This window comes from Electrona antarctica, assembly GCF_951216825.1.
Source record: "Electrona antarctica genome assembly, chromosome: 13".
Taxonomy (NCBI): Eukaryota; Metazoa; Chordata; class Actinopteri; order Myctophiformes; family Myctophidae; genus Electrona; species Electrona antarctica.
In genome coordinates, this window is record NC_136794.1 from 8,033,275 (window position 1) to 8,054,220 (window position 20,946).

The 20,946-nt window shown below is 43.3% G+C and overlaps 1 protein-coding gene across 1 annotated transcript in view; it reads left to right on the top strand.

Moving 5' to 3' along the window:
• The first annotated feature begins 358 nt into the window (after nucleotides 1–358).
• The window catches only part of atp11a (ATPase phospholipid transporting 11A), a 70,362-nt gene continuing 49,774 nt past the window's right edge, over nucleotides 359–20,946 (top strand). Inside the window, exons 1-3 of the mRNA XM_079518229.1 lie at nucleotides 359–867; nucleotides 18,494–18,616; nucleotides 20,618–20,707. Of these exons, the coding sequence (XP_079374355.1) occupies nucleotides 829–867; nucleotides 18,494–18,616; nucleotides 20,618–20,707 (252 nt within the window). The 5' untranslated portion in view covers nucleotides 359–828. The remainder of the gene's footprint in view (nucleotides 868–18,493; nucleotides 18,617–20,617; nucleotides 20,708–20,946) is intronic.

Consider the following 20,946-nt stretch of genomic DNA (forward strand, 5'->3'; position numbering starts at 1 on the left):
TTGACACAGATAGATCAAACGGTGGCATTTTATTCCCTGCACGCTTGTGTGTGTGTGTGTGTGTGTGTGTGTGTGTGTGTGTGTGTGTGTGTGTGTGTGTCACAGTGTGTGCTGACTGTGCTAACCTCGCTTCACCAGGCTTTCCAAGACTGTGCTAGTAGTAGTAGTGCTACGCGCACGCACCATAGGGGGGCACGCACGCACAGCTTGTAGATCGGCTCTTTTCACAGGCTGCTGTGTACATACACCGAGTAAACCGCAGTACGCATGCGCATCGTATAGTCATCTGACGTACGTATGAATGCAATGAACATTTCGCATTGCTCTGCTACAGCGAGGAGGTACAGGAGGAGCCACCTCTGTCTAAACGCACAGCGGAACATAATATTAACATACAGAGCTTATACATGAAGCCGGGAATATTTAGCGAGAATAACACATTCATGCATATAGGCGCCGAGGCGTAGAAGGAGAAGATTTCAAGCAAGGCTTTTCAAAGTTGCGTGAAATAATAATGGAACATTCTCCGGCGGCGGCTTGAGCTGAGGAGGTTCTCTTCTCTTCTCAGTTCAGTTGCTGCTGCATGGCTGTTGCAAAACCGCTATATAGGATGCCATGAAAATCAAAACAGCCGACTGGTGGAGCAGGACCGCTGCTGCCTATTCTTCTTCTTTCGGATCGTATGGAGACATAGCGGTGGTGGTGAACGATGGGTGCTGGTGGTGAAACGATATACATTAGGTGTTTACAGCCAGGATCCAAAGAGAGCTTGAAGAACGTCTTCTGCACCGAATAGCCGCCGCCGCCGGCCGCGGAGCTGTCAAAAGGATGGATTTCACCGTGCTCCGGAATCTCATCACAAGATTCGTAAGGGGGCCCGTCCATCATTCAACACTGTTACAATGCAATGCACTGTTTGCTAATGTAAACTCATAGGTGATACATTTGTAGCTTTGCATGCGTTTCCTGACACACATTATACATAAATGATGTACATTATACATTATGCCGACTGCCGAGTAAAGTACCTAACCTATAACCTAAACGTGGCTCTGCACCGTTACACATTTTTGATTCTTTTTCATGATAGACATTATATCCGAGTTGTTCCACTGCAGGTCATTCATTGACTATGGCTTTTACACATTGTTTGCAACCTGAATAGGGAATGTGCTAGTTAATCCAGATGCAGTGACGGGTGGGGTGTGTGTAGAATAGAAATTAACTTGGCTGGCACAATTAAGCTGCTTTTTATTTTGATAAACTATACACCCATCAGTTTATTTAGAAGTAGAAGTAGCCTGACATGGAGGGGGGGCTTTCTTTGACTGTTCTGACGAACATTGATATGATTGAATACTTTAGCAGTTTGCAGAAAAAAGAACAGGAAAGTACAGTTCAATACAAGATCTGCTAAGAGGAATTAAACCCAAGAAAGCATATGGCTTGTTTCCATTGGGGTCCTTTAAATGGTGTATTTATATAGCGCCTTTATCCAAGGCGCTTTACATAGATTGTGCATTACATTCACCCATTCATACACCGATTGCGGCGGAAGCCATGCAAGGTACCAACCAGCACATCGGGAGCAATTTGGGGTTCAGTGTCTTGCCCAAGGACACTTCGACATGTAGACAGGAGGAGCCGGGATTCGAACCGCCGACCCATGGATCATTGCTCTACCTCCTGAGCCACAGTCCTTTGTACTCAATTCATCTAATCAAATAATGACAGAGGATTATACAATAGGCCTACTATGCAAACTTGCAGAGCATCACAGTTGTAAATCAAAAAGAAAAATATGTACAGTAAACATGAAACACCTCTAGCCATTTACCATAACCACTTAAATCCTCTAATCTAGACCTTGTAAATGGGACCTGAGTTGAGTTGGCTCTGTGGTCTGTACTACTTAGACTGCCTTTTTTCCATCTACACCAAATCTCTTTTTATATTAATGTTCCCTCGGAATATGGATGTTGGGGTTCAAGTGGTTAATGAGAGACGGAGCAACAGAGATGTTGACATATTCAGTGACACAACAACACCCTCATACTGTAGCAGCCTCAGAGAGGCAGGACTCGGCGGGGGGCTAATCAGCATATCTAACAAATGTTCTTGATTGTCTCCGAGCAGGAAATTATCTGTATTTAATGACGGCGTTGATGATGCTGATCTCTCGAGCCATATTACCGGTCTGCCCGGGCCGTTCAAAAGGCCAGTGCCATTAGTGGCCTGCCAGGACAGGAACCAGCTGGCCATGTGGGCGGTTGGATTAGAGAAAGAAGCCACGGAGGGAAGCAGGCCTGACACTTGACAGGACCTGGACAGCCTTCAGACACACATCAACACATCTGCCAATACATTATTAGTGTAGTAGTGTGTCTCTTACTATAGGGCTGGTCGGTGATATAGCTTCAAGTCAGTATCACGATTATTTCAAGCTTTTCCTCGATTACAATTAATGAACAACTAGCCTCAGTACCCAGGCTTTTATTTTCATTATACATTTGGCTAATGAACGACTAAGCAACATTTTTTGTGTGATTGCGTAAGCTTTGCGTGCTTGTAGATCTTGCTATTTTCATTATTTCTGTACGGCACTATTGTACAACGAACCTGCATGAGCGAGATTAAGTCTGATATTGATTCTAAATATTGGTTGGATATATTTTGCTTGACCACCTGGACCTGGAAACTTTAAATATTGTGAAGATAATCACCAGACTTGTGCATACTGTACCTGAGCATCTGTGTTTCTCTGCGAACGTTTAGTACTTTTAAGTATTTGCCGTATGCAGAACAGAAGCAGTTTAAGTGAGTGTATATCTGTGTGTTTCTGTGTGCTGGAAGTGGGTGAGTGGGTGTACACCAGTGCATGACGGATGCTCCACCGGGGCGATTAATGTCAAGGGAAATCATATCCACTAGTGAGGCTGAGAGGAAGAGAGACCTGGTCAATGAACACGCCCCTCATTTATCATTACGTTGTCCATCCTTCCCTTCTTACATCAGTCTTTGATTATTTTTGCCATGGTAACATGGTGTGGTGTGCATTGGGAACATTAATGTCACAATATTGAAATGGAGGGAACATTATTAATGTAGCCTGTAATGTCTATTAGTGCTATCTTTGTTGTCATAAAGGGACTTGGACCATTAGTATTCTACAATACAGCATTAACTATGGTTAGCTTGACTTCCGAGAAAAAGCGTGTGGATTTATTTAGCAACCTTTGAGTTGTCACTCAACTTATTTGTATGCACCATGGTAAAAATTGTGATGTCTCATCTAATTTTGACAATATAAGTCTAAAACAAAATTCGTATTTCCCCCCCATAACCTTATATTATATTATTTCTGTCCACTTGGTAATGGCAGTGCTGTGTAAAGAAGTTATGCTGCGTATGCTTCTTGTATATAACACACTGCCAATCACCTGAGACATCCTATAGCCCAAAGTGAGTCAGCAGAATCAATTTATGCCTAAATTGCAAATTGTATATGTATTAGCCAGACTAGTCCTATATATATAAGCTTGTTTTCCAGTTTACTACACAACACTAAATTTGACTGTCTACCATACAAACTTACACACTTCCATTGGGTTAAAGCATTAAATCAAATATATCATATATCCATCCCCCACTTGGGTTCTGCTTGTGATAGACAGAAACACAGAAGCTCAATACTAATCTATTTCGGAGGATGCAGAGATTTTGTGTTAGAGTGTAGATTTGTGGATGAGCATTTTATTTTTGTTTCCTGGAAGTGAGACAACTCTGTCTACAGCAGTCATTTAATTATTATGCCTCAGTGTTTTATCTCTTCATATTGATTTTGAGGATGAGCGCAATCTGTTCCATTCCTTACATCTAAATAAGTACAATATAATGTACATAGGCCTATTTTAAGTCCACTGTTTTTGTCCCATAGGCTGGTAGTGAGGTAATGGCATTGCCGCTGCATCAAATTAAACTCTAGCTCTGAAGTAATTTAGTAAAATGCCTATTCAATCACTTTTACAAGTTTTTATAATGGTGAAACAAGGTTAGATTGTGTGTGTGTGTGTGTGTGTGTGTGTGTGTGTGTGTGTGTGTGTGTGACTGCGTGTGCGTGTGCGTGCGTGTGCGTGCATCCATGGTCCACACTACAGGCGTTAATATGTAGTACGTGCAGATTTACGACGCATTTTGCAAATTTATGGTAACGTGCTTGATCAACAGGAAGGCACTACTCGCCGATGTGGTCTATATACCGACGACTGGCACTGCCTGATCGAACGTCTGCCGTTGGAAACGCGGTGGGTGGACTTCCAGGCCCATGGGAGAGGCTGGGGAGGGCGTTTTGTCACCGGGGCGACGGTACAAGACTGGGAACTTTTTGCTTTCTCTGGTGGTCCAGCCTGGGACATTGCCCATTACTGGAGGGTTGGAGGGCGAGGCAGAAGGACTTGCGAAGTGTAGTTTACTGTTGGGAGACGTGGACTGCCCTTAAGTCAGACCTCCCGTTAGTCCGACCCGTGCTGCAGGTTACAAATCACCCGTGCTGCGGGGTACAAATCACCCGTGCTGCGGGTTACAAATCACCCGTGCTGCGGGGTACAAATCACCCGTGCTGCGGGTTACAAATCACCTGTGCTGCGGGGTAAAAATCACCCGTGCTGCGGGTTACAAATCACCTGTGCTGCGGGGTAAAAATCACCCGTGCTGCGGATTACAAATCACCCGTGCTGCAGGTTACAAATCACCTGTGCTGCGGTTTACAAATAACCTGTGAGGTTAGTTAGAGGCCGACGTACATGTATATAGCGGAGACTATAGGCCTGAAACATGACTGTCAGACGACTGTCGCGTGATCCATGGCTAGCAGAGACGCTGCTGCTGAGTGACAATCTTGTTTTGTCCTGAAGACGTGAGCCATAGGTTGGTGAATGTAAACTAAGTGCACCTGTGTCCTTGTGTATTTTCTAATCTTGACTTGTAGACATGACGTTACATAATGTTAGTGGGACAGTAGTTCATCATGGTTTGACATGGAGGTATTCCTAGAGTGTTCCCGCTCTGACTTATAGTGAAGCAGAATTCAATATGGGGGGAGTGCTGAACTTTGCTGCCTGATGTACTAGTGCATTCATGTCCAAGTGTGGCAAAATGCTTTTGCGCTGAAATAAAAATACAACACAATGACATTTCTCAGGACAAGGACGCATTCGTTTTAAGAGGCAATATGTTGTGCAGTAACGGAAATACAGCTTGGCACTGAAAAAACGGGGGTGATCAAATTGCATTCTGTTGGCAGCCATATTTCATCTGGGTCCCGGAATTGTACTGTAGATTGAGCTAATTTGTAAGAAGCAAAGACGGTATGTTAGGTAATTACCTAAATAGGGATGTTAATAGTTAATCGATTAATCACCGTTAAGAAATTAGTCAATTAAAAGTATTTCTCATACAAAGATGCCATTGCCTGGCCCTGTCTCGTCAATGGTCAAATAACTATTTGATTAAGGAATATAATATGCCTTTTGTATTCTTTCTGTATATCAGCAAAGTGTAGAGTTTTATGTTAGACATTGAGGGAAATTAAGATTCTCCATATTTAAAACGCTGCCTGGGGTCCACCTATGATTTCTATGGCAGCTCCGGGAGAATCTAGACGCAGCTGCGCGGACATGAGACTAATTAATTAGAGCGACAGAGAGGAGTGTGTGTGTGTGTGTGTGTGTGTGTATGTGTGTGTGTGTCAATTTAACAAAGGTGCAGACGATCAGAAATCAGCAGAGAGTGATCAACGTTTGCGCTACTGTATGCCATATTGAAGTGGACTCGGACCCAGACATTTTTTTCTCCCTGGTTTCCCAGGCTACAAGCTCACAAGCCCACAAGCCCACAAGCCCACAAGCTCGCAACGTGGTGCGTTGTGAGCTTGTAGATCAGCTATTTTCAGCATGCAACTAATTGTAAAATGACTTGTACTGGATCTCTTGTCCACTAGTCCCTTCCTAACATTTTAGTCTAACTTTTTACTTGTTGACCAAATTGTCAATTTATTTAGCCTTAGTTTTAGTCATCATAGCTTAGTTTCCATGTAGTTTTGGTCTGAGAATTTTTTTATAGTCGACGAATATCTTTCGTCATAGTTTTAGTCGACAAAAACAACACTGCCTGGCCGCTGCACTGAACAGACACTGCATGATGGACAGGAGTCACAAAACATCACTTTGATTGATTGAACATGAAATGTGGGTCATGCTGAAATGAGAGAATGATGACAACGCGTGAATGATGCAGAGAGTTCACACAACCCAACTCGGTCGCAGAGAAAGTGACTGCACTCTGAGCAATCTAAAAAGCGAGCCCCTTTGGGAATATCTCGGATTTTGGTCAGTACATTCGGTTCGTTTATTATTATTTCCCATTTCATGTCGAGGATAATATAATTGTTCTTCAGTATTTATGAGAGCACAGCTGTCTTTGGAGCATTTGCATGTATATTCTTTATGCCTTAAAAACTAAGCTTTTTATCACCAGGCTTTTATTTTCTACAATCATTCATTGATCCTATATTTTGGACAGGACTCGGGAGTCGCGACCTTTAATTCCCTTGAAAGAAACATTACGAATAATTCATTTGCATTTGCTATGAGAGACGCCACATTCTCAGTTCTCACTCTAGCACAAACCATGGCAGATATAGGACATTATTTAATTTGTTTATTTGTAATCCGAAGGTACAGTATGTACTACCGGTAGATATTTTAAAATACACGTTTATAATGTTGAAATAAGTAGTCATGTCTCCCTTTCTATGGAGATATTGTGCAAAACATGGATTTTAAAATGGTTTGAACCTGTGTTTGTTAAGGACATAATCATGTCATTTTTGGCCAGTTTTGACATCGCTCGGTATATGTGTGTGTTCTGCTAACTCAACAGACAGAGCACAGGTCAAGAGGACAGTATTGCAACAAGAGAATCCGAGTATAACAAGAGAATCAAACGGAATGCATTTCTTATCTGTACATTTACTTCCCGTACTTTGACCAGATGTGTACTGTACTGTACTGTACTGTACATGTTAACTTGATGATTTGGCAGGTGCACTGGTTTATGTGTGACCACCGACTTCAGTTCCTCCTGTTGCTTTGTCCTTTTATAATCTGGTAATAATAGCTCTGATGTGATGCTTCAGACCGGTGCTATGCAGGACGGTGCTCTCATAACACTGCATGATGTCATCATTTTGACGAGAAGTATGGTGTGTTGTGCGGAGGTTGTGCTTGTTGGGTTCACAGGTGAAACGAGTGATGGCTAATTAGGGCAATAACGTGCCCTTTAACCCATTCTTTTGCGGGAACCCCTTTTGGTCTTTTAAGCATTATGTTATACTTTTAGCTATTGAAAAATCGTGAAAATCTGCCGCAAATCTTTGAATGTATATTCTTTCAGAGCAAACGTTTTTAACTCAAATATTTGCTTCTGGGGGTGGGGGGGTCCCTGAAACAACACATTTTCAGATGCGGGTCGGGGGGCCAATTACATATAATTTTTGGGGTCCTTGACATGAAATATTGAGCACCACTGATATAGAAACATAGGTATTTTCCGAAAACTGTCAGGATTAAGAAGACATTTTCGACGTCAGGCCTTAATGTGTCTAAAGCCCATCATCTGTCCTTTTAAATGCTGGCCAGTGATGATGACGTTCTGATGATTGGCACCGGCGACATGAACATTCTTTTCATAACTTAAGGCTGATCCTTCCCCTCTCTTCTAATCTTGTCTGCTCTACATGTACACTGTATGGATTAATGAGTCTTGTGTAAACGGCTCCGAACATGAGGTGTGAGATATTGTTCTGAGCTTTGCCTCTGATCTGAGACGGTGCAGGGAGGGAGTTCTGAGAGGGGCCCAAAGCCCCTTTAAGCCTAAATTTGTCTTGTCACAGGACTGTGTTGCTTGCTAGGGTTTACAGAACTGTGAGTCATGTCTTGCTTTTACAGCTCAGCTTGGTATATTAGTCTATATTCCTGTTCAAAATTGAACCTTGGTGAAGAGAAAAAACAGACAAAGGTGCCTGTGTTCGCCGTCGGGGTCAAGCTGCGCTTTGCCATGTGATTTTTGTTGTGTTGGGCCGGCTTTGAGTTGAGACTATGAGGTTTAGTTTGCCAATACAGGATAGCTCATACACACAGAGGTTGTATTACAGATTAACATTTCAAGGGAGCATATTAGCATGTTGTCAGTTTTAAGTGTCAACCATAGAATAGGAGATGGAAGAGAAGACACGTAGTCACGTACTGTAGCACAGCGGGATTAGAGACTGCAACTGTTTGAAAAACGTTGGAAAATGTAATAAAAGAATACACGTCTTGTGGTCTAATTGACTCATTGTACTGTACTAGAGCGGTGCCCGTTGGGCACTGGCCTACTTGGAACGATGCAAGTTGGAAATGCACGCCCCACCCAGATATTATGCATTGGAGGCTCTACAGCGGTGCCCGTTGTTGGGTACTGGCCTACTTGGAACGATGCAAGTTGGAAATGCACGCCCCACCCAGATATTATGTATGTGTCCCTTTTATGCCCATATATGGAGTTCTTTGTCAAGCATGCCCAAATATGGAGTCTACCTAGACGTCAGAACAGGGCAGCTCCATATATGGAGCCTGGGCAGGGGCCCTGTCCAGAGCCCGGGCAGAGGCCTTTTTGGGGCGGTTCTGGACAACCGTGGGTCCGTTCCGACTCGACACCGGGCACTGCACCCCCTGCGGTGGAGTGGAACGCGTGAACGCGTTCATTTTAAGTCGGTGGGGCGAGCGGTTCTCGAGTTACGTGGATTACACACGGACAGACGTACAGACAGACAGAGACTTGGTGCATTTATATGGATGGATAGATAGATAGATAGAAGATAGATATGGCAGGCCAGCAGGGGTACTCATATAGCTGAACCTGTGGGCCACATTACAAAAATGGTAAGGGTCTAGTTGATAAAATATCAAAAAGAAGAATAGAGTCTGCACACTGGTGCTGCTGAAACAGCTCCTCTGAAGTTGTATTGCTCGTCAACGTTTTGACCTTATTTGATCTTCTTCAGGACATATCTCAAATATATGTCTGCTTATATTAAGACATATTGTTACAAATGGGCTTTATTGTTGTGGAGGAGGGATCACACAGGAGCCTTTAATCAGCCCAGTTAATGGTGGATACCTTTATTATCACCATCCCCCTTTGCTAGTAATGAGCTAGAGAGACACCATGGGATAGGATGGTGAATGTCTTTGTGGTCAGTGTGTGTAATCTGTCTTGTGCAGCTTAAAAGCATAGCACCAGTAGGGTTCGGGGGGTTAAATGGTTTTTAGAAGCCACATTTCACTACAAGCTATCATTGACGAGTATCGAGCACTGACTGAGCCAATAGCAGAACACACCACCATACCACAGTATGTAATGTGGCGATGGAAAAGGTGGTAAAGACAAAATCCCCATGATTAATTTGAACTGTGTATTCCCATTGTCTAGTATTATATTATGGTGTGTCTGGGCTACTTTGAACTCATACTCGGTCTCTGTCTCTGTCTATGGCTGCATACTGTGTTGCTATGGTGATTAATGACACTTAAATCACCGTACACATCTCCTGAGACTGAGAGCTCCTGATATGATGTTAAATTTGCATGAATCAGAATCTGATAATGTTGAGTCTTCACGTGATTGTGAGTCAATGCAATCATATCATTTTGTATAAAATGGATCATTCATTTCAGTGTCGTGAAAACATTGTAATTAATCATGTCCTTCAGTTCAAGCCAGGCAACCGAAGGATTCTGTATCATTTGTAATTTTTACTCTTTAAATGTAAAATAATATATCTGTAGTGCAGATAGTGAGACAGTTTCCAGAAGTGAAAATCCCTTTCCTAATTCTCCATAAAGGATTTTATCATCAGCTTATGGGCCTCATGGCTCAGCAAGGCTTACTACTACTACTACTACTACTACTATTTATTACTACTACATAATAATGTCGTAACAATCCAGTTACCACGAGGCTCCTGGTTGTAAAATCATACTATATACTAGTCCTTACCCGCTCGAATGAACACCAAATTATGTGGAGTGTGGGTAATGCGATTTAATAGATTATATTATTGATGTTCCATTATGTATTTTGAGGTGTACTCAGGCTGGGGGACTCGGGGGATGGAGTTGTTAAGGTTTAAGCTTAGGAAGTTGGGAGGGGCACACCATTAATATTATTAGGCAGATGGTCTGCGGACCCCCAAGTGGTCCCCGAAGCATTCCCTGGGGGGTTCTGTGTACTCATCAGACTCACAGACGTGTCTCTCTCTCTCTCTCACACACACACACACACACACACACACACACACACACACACACACACACACACACACACACACACACACACACACACACAACACACACTTACACAAACACCTGGTGTGTCCCGCTGGCGCGACACACACACACACACACTTACACGCACGCACGTTCGCAGGACCCGTCGCTGCTCTGCGACCCGTTGTTGCAAAACACACGTCCTGCTCCATTTGTAAATAACATGCTGCTAGTGCTAATGTTGAGCTGCTTTTGAGTGGTGCAACCACTCCTAGAACCAGCAATGTCTGTCCGTCCGTCCGTCCGTCCGTCCGTCCGTCCGTCTGTCTGTCTGTCTGTCTGTCCGTCCGTCCGTTTAGGGTACCAACAGGGGGTGCTGTTTTTTCGGTACCACAGAACGTCACGCACCTGCACGCGTATCGCGGCATGAACACAGCTGCATATTGTTAAATAGTGTATGAGAGTTTTAGACACACAAACACAAAAGTAGACTTAAAATAGTCAGACAAACATCTTTACTGCAGACTAGCGAAACTAAAAAGTTTGCTTTGGACGAATGAATCTGTTCTTTGATGGAGGAGGAGGCATTCTTCTTGTGTGCAGAACACCACACAGCAGCAGTAGCCTACTGGAGCCATAGCCTATACTGCTGTAAGTGTGCATGCTTACCGTATAGGCTACGTGCGCTCAGGTATAAACAGTTAAAGCTGTTGTTGTTATGCAAAGTAGTAGCCATTTGAATCCGCACGGTGATTGACATGCTGTGAAAATAGGGGGTGGAGACAGACAGAATGACTGACAGACATTTTTCGGTGCATTTATAGATAGATAGATTGTGATGAGTGCATAACGTGCCGGTCAATTACCTGCAAATTCAGAGCAATTGGTGCGGCCAGTGAGGAGCAGCGGGGTTGTGACAGACAGACATGACCGACAGACACGTCTTCTTTTTATGAGTATGCTCTAAATGCACGGAGAAATACTTCACTACCCACAATCCTAATGTGTCAGCTGTGACGTCTCTGATTGGTGGAGCTTGTGTGTTACTAATAGAAATGTTCAGGAACATCAGGCTTAAAACCAAGTCCCCAGTAAGGCTATCCAACGTTGAAGCTGCCACTACCTACTGGCGAAATGTGGAATTGCAGCACTTTCATGGAGGTGGACGGACATTCATGACGTCATGTGCGTAAGCCCGGACCTCAAAATTGAGGTCCGGGGCTAGGCTACGCTAAACTTCCGCTCGCTTGAGCCATTGAGTTATAATTGTACTTCCGGCAGTCTTCCGGGTGCTTCAAAACGCCACTGAGCAACTTCTACTGAAATTAATAGCGGGGGGGAGCGAGGCTAACGCTCCGGTTCGGTCTCTATCCTTTTATTACTCTATGCTTAAAACTCTTTTTTCATTTTCTGAAACAAATGGGGTTTCTTCTACCTCCTGGAACCGGTGCAGGTATATAAAAACATGGCGTTGCACACACTCTCATACATCTGTGTTGTGGTAAGCATGAATTACAACGTCCCCTGCCTTTGTTAACGAAGACTACTTAATTAAGGAATAAGAACCCAGTCGGGGGAATTTAATGTAATATGTGGGTTAATGAAGGATACCTGTTTAACATGGTCTGTGGCACCGCAGGGCAGCGTGATACAGTGGAGGAGGGACCACACAGGGGCGTTTAATCAGCCCAGTTAATGGTGGATACCTTTATTATCATCCCCCCTTTGCTAGTAATGAGCTAGAGCTAGAGAGACACCATGGGATAGGATGGTTCGCTGGGATGGTTAATGTCTTTGTGGACAGTGTATGTAATCTGTCTTGTGCAGCTTAAGAGCATAGCACCAGTAGGGTTGAAGGGTTCGGGGGGTTAAATTCCCATTGAGGGCTTTCATCGTTAAAAATGTTCTTGTTTCTGTGTGAAGCTCCATCAAATGGCAGGCATGTTTTTCCACAGTATTACGCAAAAGGCAATTGTCATTGAGATCTCAACCGGACTAAGTACTAGTCGTTACTCTGTGAAAGCACTGGCAGAGAACAGAGAAGTAATAACGACACAAGTTAATATCTAGATCATAATGCAGTTTGAGTCCACATTAGGTCCATGGCTCAGTGGTCCAGGCACCTTGGCTGGCAATCCAGTCTGGCAGTGTGCCGCAGGTTCGACTCCCGATCCCGACGGCCTTTACTGCATGTCTTCCCTAGCCTGGCTAATAAGCCAGACTAATATCACACAATGTCTTCCCCCCATCTCTCTCCCCATTTCCTGTCAGCCTACTGTCTGTCCCTCCATAAAAATATAAAATAAAGGCGAAAGCCTAAAAAAAAAAAACATTTAAGAGTAGATAAGATAAAACCTTAATTGATCCCGCTGGGGGAAATTCAGGCACGAAGGACAGTACAGCAGGTTACAGGGCAAGGAAAAAACAGTACAGTACATACATACAGCACGATGGAGACACATATGTTAATAGGTTTTCAATGTAATGAGTCCCGGGATGCAGGGGTGGTCTTTTAGATGAGTCCCAGGGACATTTTATGAGTCCCACTTCAACGACGTTAGGAGTCATATTTAGCCATTTTTACAAATTGCAGCATTTAACTCCCATTTCATATAATGTGGTTATATTCATGTAGAAAACAGAAGAAGAAATGATTATTATAACTAAAGCTAGTAAAATAAAGTAGAATAAAAAACAGTACAGTACAATACAGTACAGTACAATAGTATGGCTCTGACTTCAAGTCCACCATTTGTTTTTTTTAATCCTAAACTCCCTGACTTCTTCCCCTGACTGCGTTGCAGGTGATGATGTGAAACATCAGCGTCTTCTTCACTCGTGGGGCCATTTTAGTGTGATTAATAAAAGACAAAGCCTACCGTTGCCCTTTGTTCAACCAGGCAAGCCACTCTGTTTGATGGAGCAGCGAAATAGAGTGGGGGAACAGTGGGGCCAGGGTTTGATACGGATCAGGGCGGATTAACCCATTCTGTACGGGAACCCCTTTTGGTGTTTTAAGCATTATGTTATACTTTAGCTATTGAAAAATAGCAGATCTACAAGCTCATAGCGCGGCACCAAGTGCCGCGCTACGAGCTTGTAGATCTGCTATTTTTGAAAAATCGTGAAAATGTGGCGCAAATATTTGAATATATATTCTTTCAGAGCCAACGTTTTTAACTCAAATCCTTGCTTTCGGGGGGGGGGGGACCCTCCCTGGAACTACATATTTTCAGATGGGGGTCGGCGGCCAATTACATATAATTTTGGGGGTCTTTGACATGAAAATGTTTGAGAACAGCTGACATAGAAACATGGGTTTTTCAGAAAACTTTAGATGACATTTTTAGAATCGTCCTCGGATCTAAATGGATTAATGATCAGATAGCTATAGACCACAAAGCTTTCTCTCTCTCTCTCTCTCTCTTTCTCTGTCTCTTCGTACCACTCCCCTCCCGCCGTCACATTGTCGTCGGGGAGAACACAGTGCCAGGAGGATCTGAGGAGAGGTGAAGAGAGTGGAACGGAGAAAGACAAGCGGGGGATGTGAATGGAAGGAGGAGAGTAAAGGGAGAGAGAAACGACAATTGGGGAAATGGTGGGAGGCGGACGGGAGGCTGCTGGGGAGAGAAACCGTAAACCAACCGGCTGGTTAGCTATACAAGGTTCACTGTGCAATTTTATATCCATGTCCTTTTGGCCTAACATCTACTGTGGATAGCACAGCATCTCTATAGCAAAAAACGGTGTATACAAACTTTCACCCCTAACCCCCTCTCTCTCGCTCTCTCTATTCTCTCCTCTCTCTACACTTCTCTCCCTCCCTGTCACTTGTCACATTACATTTTACCCAAACATTTTCGGTTTTCTCTAATACAAAGTGCTGGTTCTGACCGACTGACAGTTGCACACGCACAAACGCACAACTATATCTGAGCGAAGGGAATTATTAGGTGTAGGGTGTTGTTTTGGCGTATGACTCTCATATCTCCTTAACTCTGTTCGTGCCGTGAGTCATGGATCATCCTGTCGTCATGCTAGCTATTACTGTCTCTGGTTCTACTTAACAGGGTCTCTCAGCCAACCACCTGTCCGTCTGTCACTTTCTCTCCAGTCTCGTTTCTTATCAGATTCTTTATTGTGACAGTCTCTTTTTATCTCATGAAATCTAATTTGGTTATTTATCCTCTTTCTTTCTTTCTTTCTGTCTTTCACACTGTCTCTCTGTCTCTGTCTCTGTCTCTGTCTCTGTCTCTGTCTCTGTCTCTGTCTCTGTCTCTGTCTCTCTCTCTCTCTCTCTCTCTCTCTCTCTCTCTCTCTCTCTCTCTCTCTCTCTCTCTCTCTCTCTCTCTCACAACTCTTCTGTCTCTTTATCTGTCTCTCTGGGTCATGTTGTTCCCCTAATGTTTTGGAGGGAGCTCAAGTCGGCCAGTCCATTGGCTTGATGTCTATTTTTACCCGGCTGCCAAATGCCTGGTGTGATCAGTGTGGATGAGTGTACAAACTGAGCTCACGGTCTCCAGTGGCGTTCTGTTTTTGAGTGGTGCAACCACTCCTATAGACAGCTATGTGTGTCCCTGGCTGGGTCCCTGGCTGGGTCTGTCCGATCAACGAAAATAGCGTTTGGTTGGTTTTCACCAGCAAGTGTCACTGTTGCGCAGCCTAACCACACACACACACACACACACACACACACACACACACACACACACACACACACACACACACATTAACTGTATATGATGATTTCTGGTGTGACAGTACAGTACAGTACAGTTGTACAGTAGAGGGACCCCCTGGGTGCGTTCCTGGGGGTCTAGATGTTCCGGAGACCCCCACACGGTAACTCTGTCATTTCTTGTTTCGGACACGGGGCGGCTCGCGGCTCGCATTCCTGTGGGTCTGGAACTTCCGGGGACCCCCCCGGGGACCCCCACACGGAGTTGCACCACTCAGTTCACACAGGCGTGATTTTTAAACTAAGTTCGGTCTGTTGCGAATTTGACACTGTATACTCCAGGCAAGCTTCATGTAGTATTCATGTGTTTTTGCCTATTTAGAAATGAGGCACATTCTAAAAATTCCTTCTAAAATCCTGACCGAAGTTTTATTTTACAAAAAATGTATGTTGCTATATACTGTACAAAACAACAACAATGGCAGCTCCTGGTCTAAATGGGTTATTAACTGAACTACAATAGAGATATTGGCCTCATAGCCTAGTTTCTTTGATTCCAAGTACACCAAGGAATCCAGGTTACTGAGAAAACGTACGGTAATTGTATCTGCTAGAAATTACAGTGATAAAAGATACAATGTGAGCTACAATACAACTGTAATTCTGCAGAAATCCTACGCAAGACCACCGTTTCCACTGAAACGTTTGTTGCAGGAACCTTCTGCCTAATGGTCAACGCTTATGCGTTGAGCTGTGTCAGGCACAGTACTCTGTGCCAAACGCTGTGCTCATGCACTGCCCACTCAGGCCAAAGCCTTTGGAGGCACAGGGGAAGCCAACTGGAAACACACAGCTGAATATTGTCGACGTGCTGCATTTTCTGCCGTTTTCTTGGAGAGCCCTATATTCCAGACCTGCCCACCAGGTCTATTTAATTATGGACTCATAAAATATCTGTGGTAGCCTCCCTCCATGCACTGTCAACAGCAGACCTTTTTGGTGGTTTGTTGTTTCCACATAATAAACAAAGTACTGTAAGTGAGAGGTATAGGGCTGCACGATTATGGCTAAAGAATATACTGGGTAATCGTGATTGTTTTTTATTAATATTGTAATCGTTGAGTGTTTTTAGTTGCATGTTGTTAGAAATGAATGGAATTGACACTGGCTGAATGAACTTTCATCATACTGTACACCAGAAAACTGGCCCATTTCCGGCAAGCCTTCACACATCCGAAACGGCTGAGAAATGTTAATGTTTTGGTGGGATTAGAGACGTTCTTCAAGGGTTTAATGATCAGAATGATCAACCCTCCTGTATTTGTCTTCCATGATCTTTTGCTGTTTTTCTCCTTCCTCTTACTTTTTCCTAGTCAATATGCCAGTTCCTATCCAAGGTCCCATTGCTGCACAGCCAGCTATAACTTTCTCCATGTATTTGTTGCTGACTGTGATCATTCTGTGCCATATCTTTTGGTGAAATGGTAATGTAGTATGTAATGGATTTTATCGTGCTTCTGTGAGCCTGATGGATGGGGAGATGGGTTGTACAGCATTTCTGCGTATATTCAAATTGGTGTAATGGTGACGGCATGATATATAACAGCTGACAAAAGAAATGCTTTTGTATGATCTGATATCCAATCATCATCATCCATTCACATCAACACCATAATAGGAGAGCAGAGGTCTCCTGTTGGCTCACTTGACCTAATATTCGCAATATCCTGAGTTGGATCTTGCTCAAGAGACAGTGGTGAATGTTATCTCTCTTCAAAATGTAGTACGTTAAAGGAGAATGTTCAGACTAGAAGGCTTTCTTACCTTTATTTGTAGTTGTTACGTCCCCAAAGAGGTCCACTCCAGGTGTTATTTTGTGCAAAAGCTATTTCCCCTACCATAAGCCCTCAATGAATTGAATTGAATTGAATTGAATTGAAATTGAATTGAATTGAATTGAATTGAATTGGGGCATTGGGTTTTAGTGCTAATTCGCTTATTTCCATAGCTCAAAAATCCCAAGCGGCACACTTTACTACTTATTTCGATGGAAATAAGCGAATTAGCACTAAAACCCCCATGGAGGGCTTATGGTAGGGGAAATAGCCAATAATGCGCTTACTGTTCATACTGTTCATACTGTTCAATTCATTGTGTTTTTGATGTTCATAGAGTTATGCTCCTCCTCATTGGATTTCATGAGGAGGTCTGATGTACAATTCTCTAGGTTTGGTTTGGTAGTTTGTTTAGTTCTGCATTCTAGAATGACTCCTGGCTTGTACATGTTGCTACTTTGTATTATGTATGTAAAACTGCTCAACACTGCTGGCTGGCTGCAGTTACAGAAACAGACAGACAGGCCAGTCATTGGAGCGGTTAGGCACCGCTCAAAAAATCTTTTGCACATGGAAAAGACATTTTAACTACGTAAATGTCTATTTAGACAGAAGGTGGTGGGAGTTGTTTGAGGAAATCTGTCAAAGATAAACTCCATGTTCTGATGCCTCTCAGAGCTGAGCCCACCTACACACATCAACAACAGACACACAGTACATTCAATACTAACACTCGACTTTCATGTCCTTGAAGTAGGATCAGAGTAGTGACAAAAGTACTTTAGGGAAGTCTTATGTAACATTCAGCTTTTTGGGATTATCACAGTAATTAGGAGGGCGTGAGAATCTGTACATTAAATGCATGAGGAATTTGACCTGATTTGATGGGATGCTGAGAAGAAGTAGTGACACGCACTAAATATTTCAAGTATTTATATCATACATAACAGCATACATTTGGGCATTAAACCAACATCTAGGAATAGTAATCTAAATTCTGCCAAATTCTGATGGACTAGAGAGGCAGCTGGCATTCATGTATGTGTGTGAGCTATCCGGAGTGCATTCCTGTGATTGTTACCGTATAATAATAGGAAGTAGGTTATGAGTTGTGACAGCAATTGGAAGGTGTGAGGCAACCCCACATTCTCTCTCTCTCTCTCTCTCTCTCTCTCTCGTATCTGAAAACACTTACAGTATATTCCTGTGAATTGTGGGAATTGTTTTAATTGCAATTTTGTTTTGTAGTTTAATGTTCAACTATTCTGTTAGTAGTAGAGCTGGGCATAATTGATCTGTGCAGGGATCTGCTTTGATCAGCTGTGTTAATTGAGAACAGGTGTTGAGTATAGGCCTATATTTATTTAATGAGCCAGGGTCACAGTGACTTAATTCAGTACAAGTTGTTCTAAGTGGAAGACGGCACTGAGGTTAGACCAGAAAAAAACATTTTTACCGTTGTTGTTTGATTACGTTTTCACACTTTGGAAACATTTTTTAGTTTTAATAAATGAAGAAAATGTATGTTTGAAGTGGATCAGTTTGAAATGCGTAAAATACATTTTTGGGATTTTGGCACCTACACTCTCTCTCTCGCTTTCTCTCTCTCTCAGTGTGTGGGGGAGGAGATCTGGGTGGACAACCGGACAGTGTACATCGGTCACAAGGAGCCTCCTCCGGGGGCTGAGGCCTACATCCCTCAGCGGTACCCCGACAATCACATCGTCTCCTCCAAGGTGAGCGTGATGTCTGCAGCTGAGGACAATTCTACAAATGTCTTCCAAAAACTGACTATGTTTCTATGTCATGACATTTTCATGTCTAGGACCCCCAATATTATATGTAATTGGCCGCCGACCCCCATCTGAAAATATGTTGTTCCAGGGACCCCCCCAGAAGCAAAGATTTGAGTTAAAAACTGAAAGAATATATATTCAAAGATTTGCGCCACATTTTCACGATTTTTCAAAAATAGCAGACCTACAAGCTCGTAGCGCGGCACTCGGTGCCGCGCAATGAGCTTGTAGGTCTGCTATTTTTCAATAGCTAAAGTATAAACATAATGCTTAAAACACAAAGGGGTTCCCACCCACCCATTTAGACCTGAGGGCGATTCTACAAATGTCTTCTAAATCCTGAAAAACCCATCTCAAACATTTTCATGTCAAGGACCCCCAAAAATATATGTAATGGGGGCCGTGTTTCCCTCCCCATCATCAGTGCCCATACCCGAGGTGGGGTTGGCAAAAGGGCCTTTCTGTGTGGAGTTTGCATGTTCTCCCCGTGTTCCTCACAAAAAACCCCAAGAAGCAAAGATTTGAGTTAAAAAAAACGTTCGCTGTGAAAACAGATATATTCAAAGATTTGCGCCACGAGCTTGTAAATCTGCTATTTTTCAATAGCTAAAGTATAACATAATGCTTAAAACACCAAAAGGGGTTCCCGTCCAATGGCACACACCCACCACATGAGCTACTTCCGAAACCACTTGGTCAAACGTTGACATGACTTATCGTAAACACCATTCATCTGTCCCTTGGAATTAGACAAGCATCCAGTCTGTCTGACGGCCGTGCCTGCCGTCGTCAGGATGACGGACGCATAGCCCCGTGTTAATAGTGGCTGTCTGGACAGACGGGCTCTGACATAACGGTCTGGGCCCTATTTTGCGCCCCAAGTCCGCTAATAATCAGTGTTGATTTCGTCGACTAAAAAATTAGGAAGGGACTGGTGGACAAGAGATCCAGTATAAGTAATTTTTATCCTCAGTGCTGTATCGTACGCTCTCTCCCTCCTCTCTGCCCATGGAAGAGGAAGAGCCAGTCCGATCATGTTGCCTTGGAATAAAATAATTCGATACACAGAATTATCACATTGCTGGTTATAGAGAACTTTAAATGACAGCAATCGATTGTGTTACCGGATGAATTAAGATGAATGTTCTGTGTGTGGTTTACAGCAAACACAGATCAAATGATTTGTCTTTGATATAAAGCTTAACTGTTAACTGCTGATAAAAACACAACCTATTGACACAAGGAATTAACAGTCACACTTTCGCTGATTACAGTAAAATTGCAATGACAATCGCATTCACAATCTCTTAACCCATTCTGGGCGGGAACCTGTTTTGGTGTTTTAAGCATTATATTGTACTTTAGCTATTGAAAAATAGCAGATCTACAAGCTCATAGCGCGGCACTTGGTGCCGCGCTATGAGCTTGTAGATCTGCTATTTTTTTTAAATCGTGGAAATGTGGCACAAATCTTTGAATATTATATTCTTTATTTCTTTCAGAGCGAACGTTTATAACTCAAATCTTTGCTTCTGGGGGGGGGGGTTCCCATGGAACAACGTATTTTCAGATGGGTGGCCTATTACATATATCTTTGGGGGTCCTTGACATGAAAATGTTTGAGAACGACTGACATAGGTTTTTCAGAAAACTTTAGAAGACATTATTTTTTAGACATTTTTTGAATCGTCCTCCGATCTAAATGGGTTTAATCCAAGAAGTGCCGGCGTGCGTGCAGTGTTCAATAACTCTGCTGCCACAGCCATGCGCTGCTTGGACACTATCGTCCCATCGTCTTCTTGTGGTGAAAAACAATGTGAAGGTGGACAAAACGTGTCATTATTCCACCTTCTGGTTCTATTTCCTCTGTTGCATGTTGTCTGAGAGTAAATATTTATTGTACTCTCCCCCCCCAACCCCCCTCCCTCCCCTCCCCCCCAGTACACCTTCTGGAACTTCATCCCCAAAAACCTGTTTGAGCAGTTCAGAAGGATCGCAAACTTCTACTTCCTGGGCATCTTCTTGGTTCAGGTGAGTCGGTGTGCAGAAGACAGTGAGTGCCACAAGTCTTTGTCGTGTGGAGTTTGCATGTTCTCCCCGTGCCCCCTAGGGTAGGTATAGCCTCACAAAAAAACATGCAGTAATCCTGGTCTCTAAACTACCTCCCCCTGGCCAGCCGGGGCGCCTGATGGAGGGGAAAGGAACTGGTTGGAATAACGTGTTCCTTCCATGCGTTATGTCCAACCAGGGAAACTCTCCCCCTGTCAGGT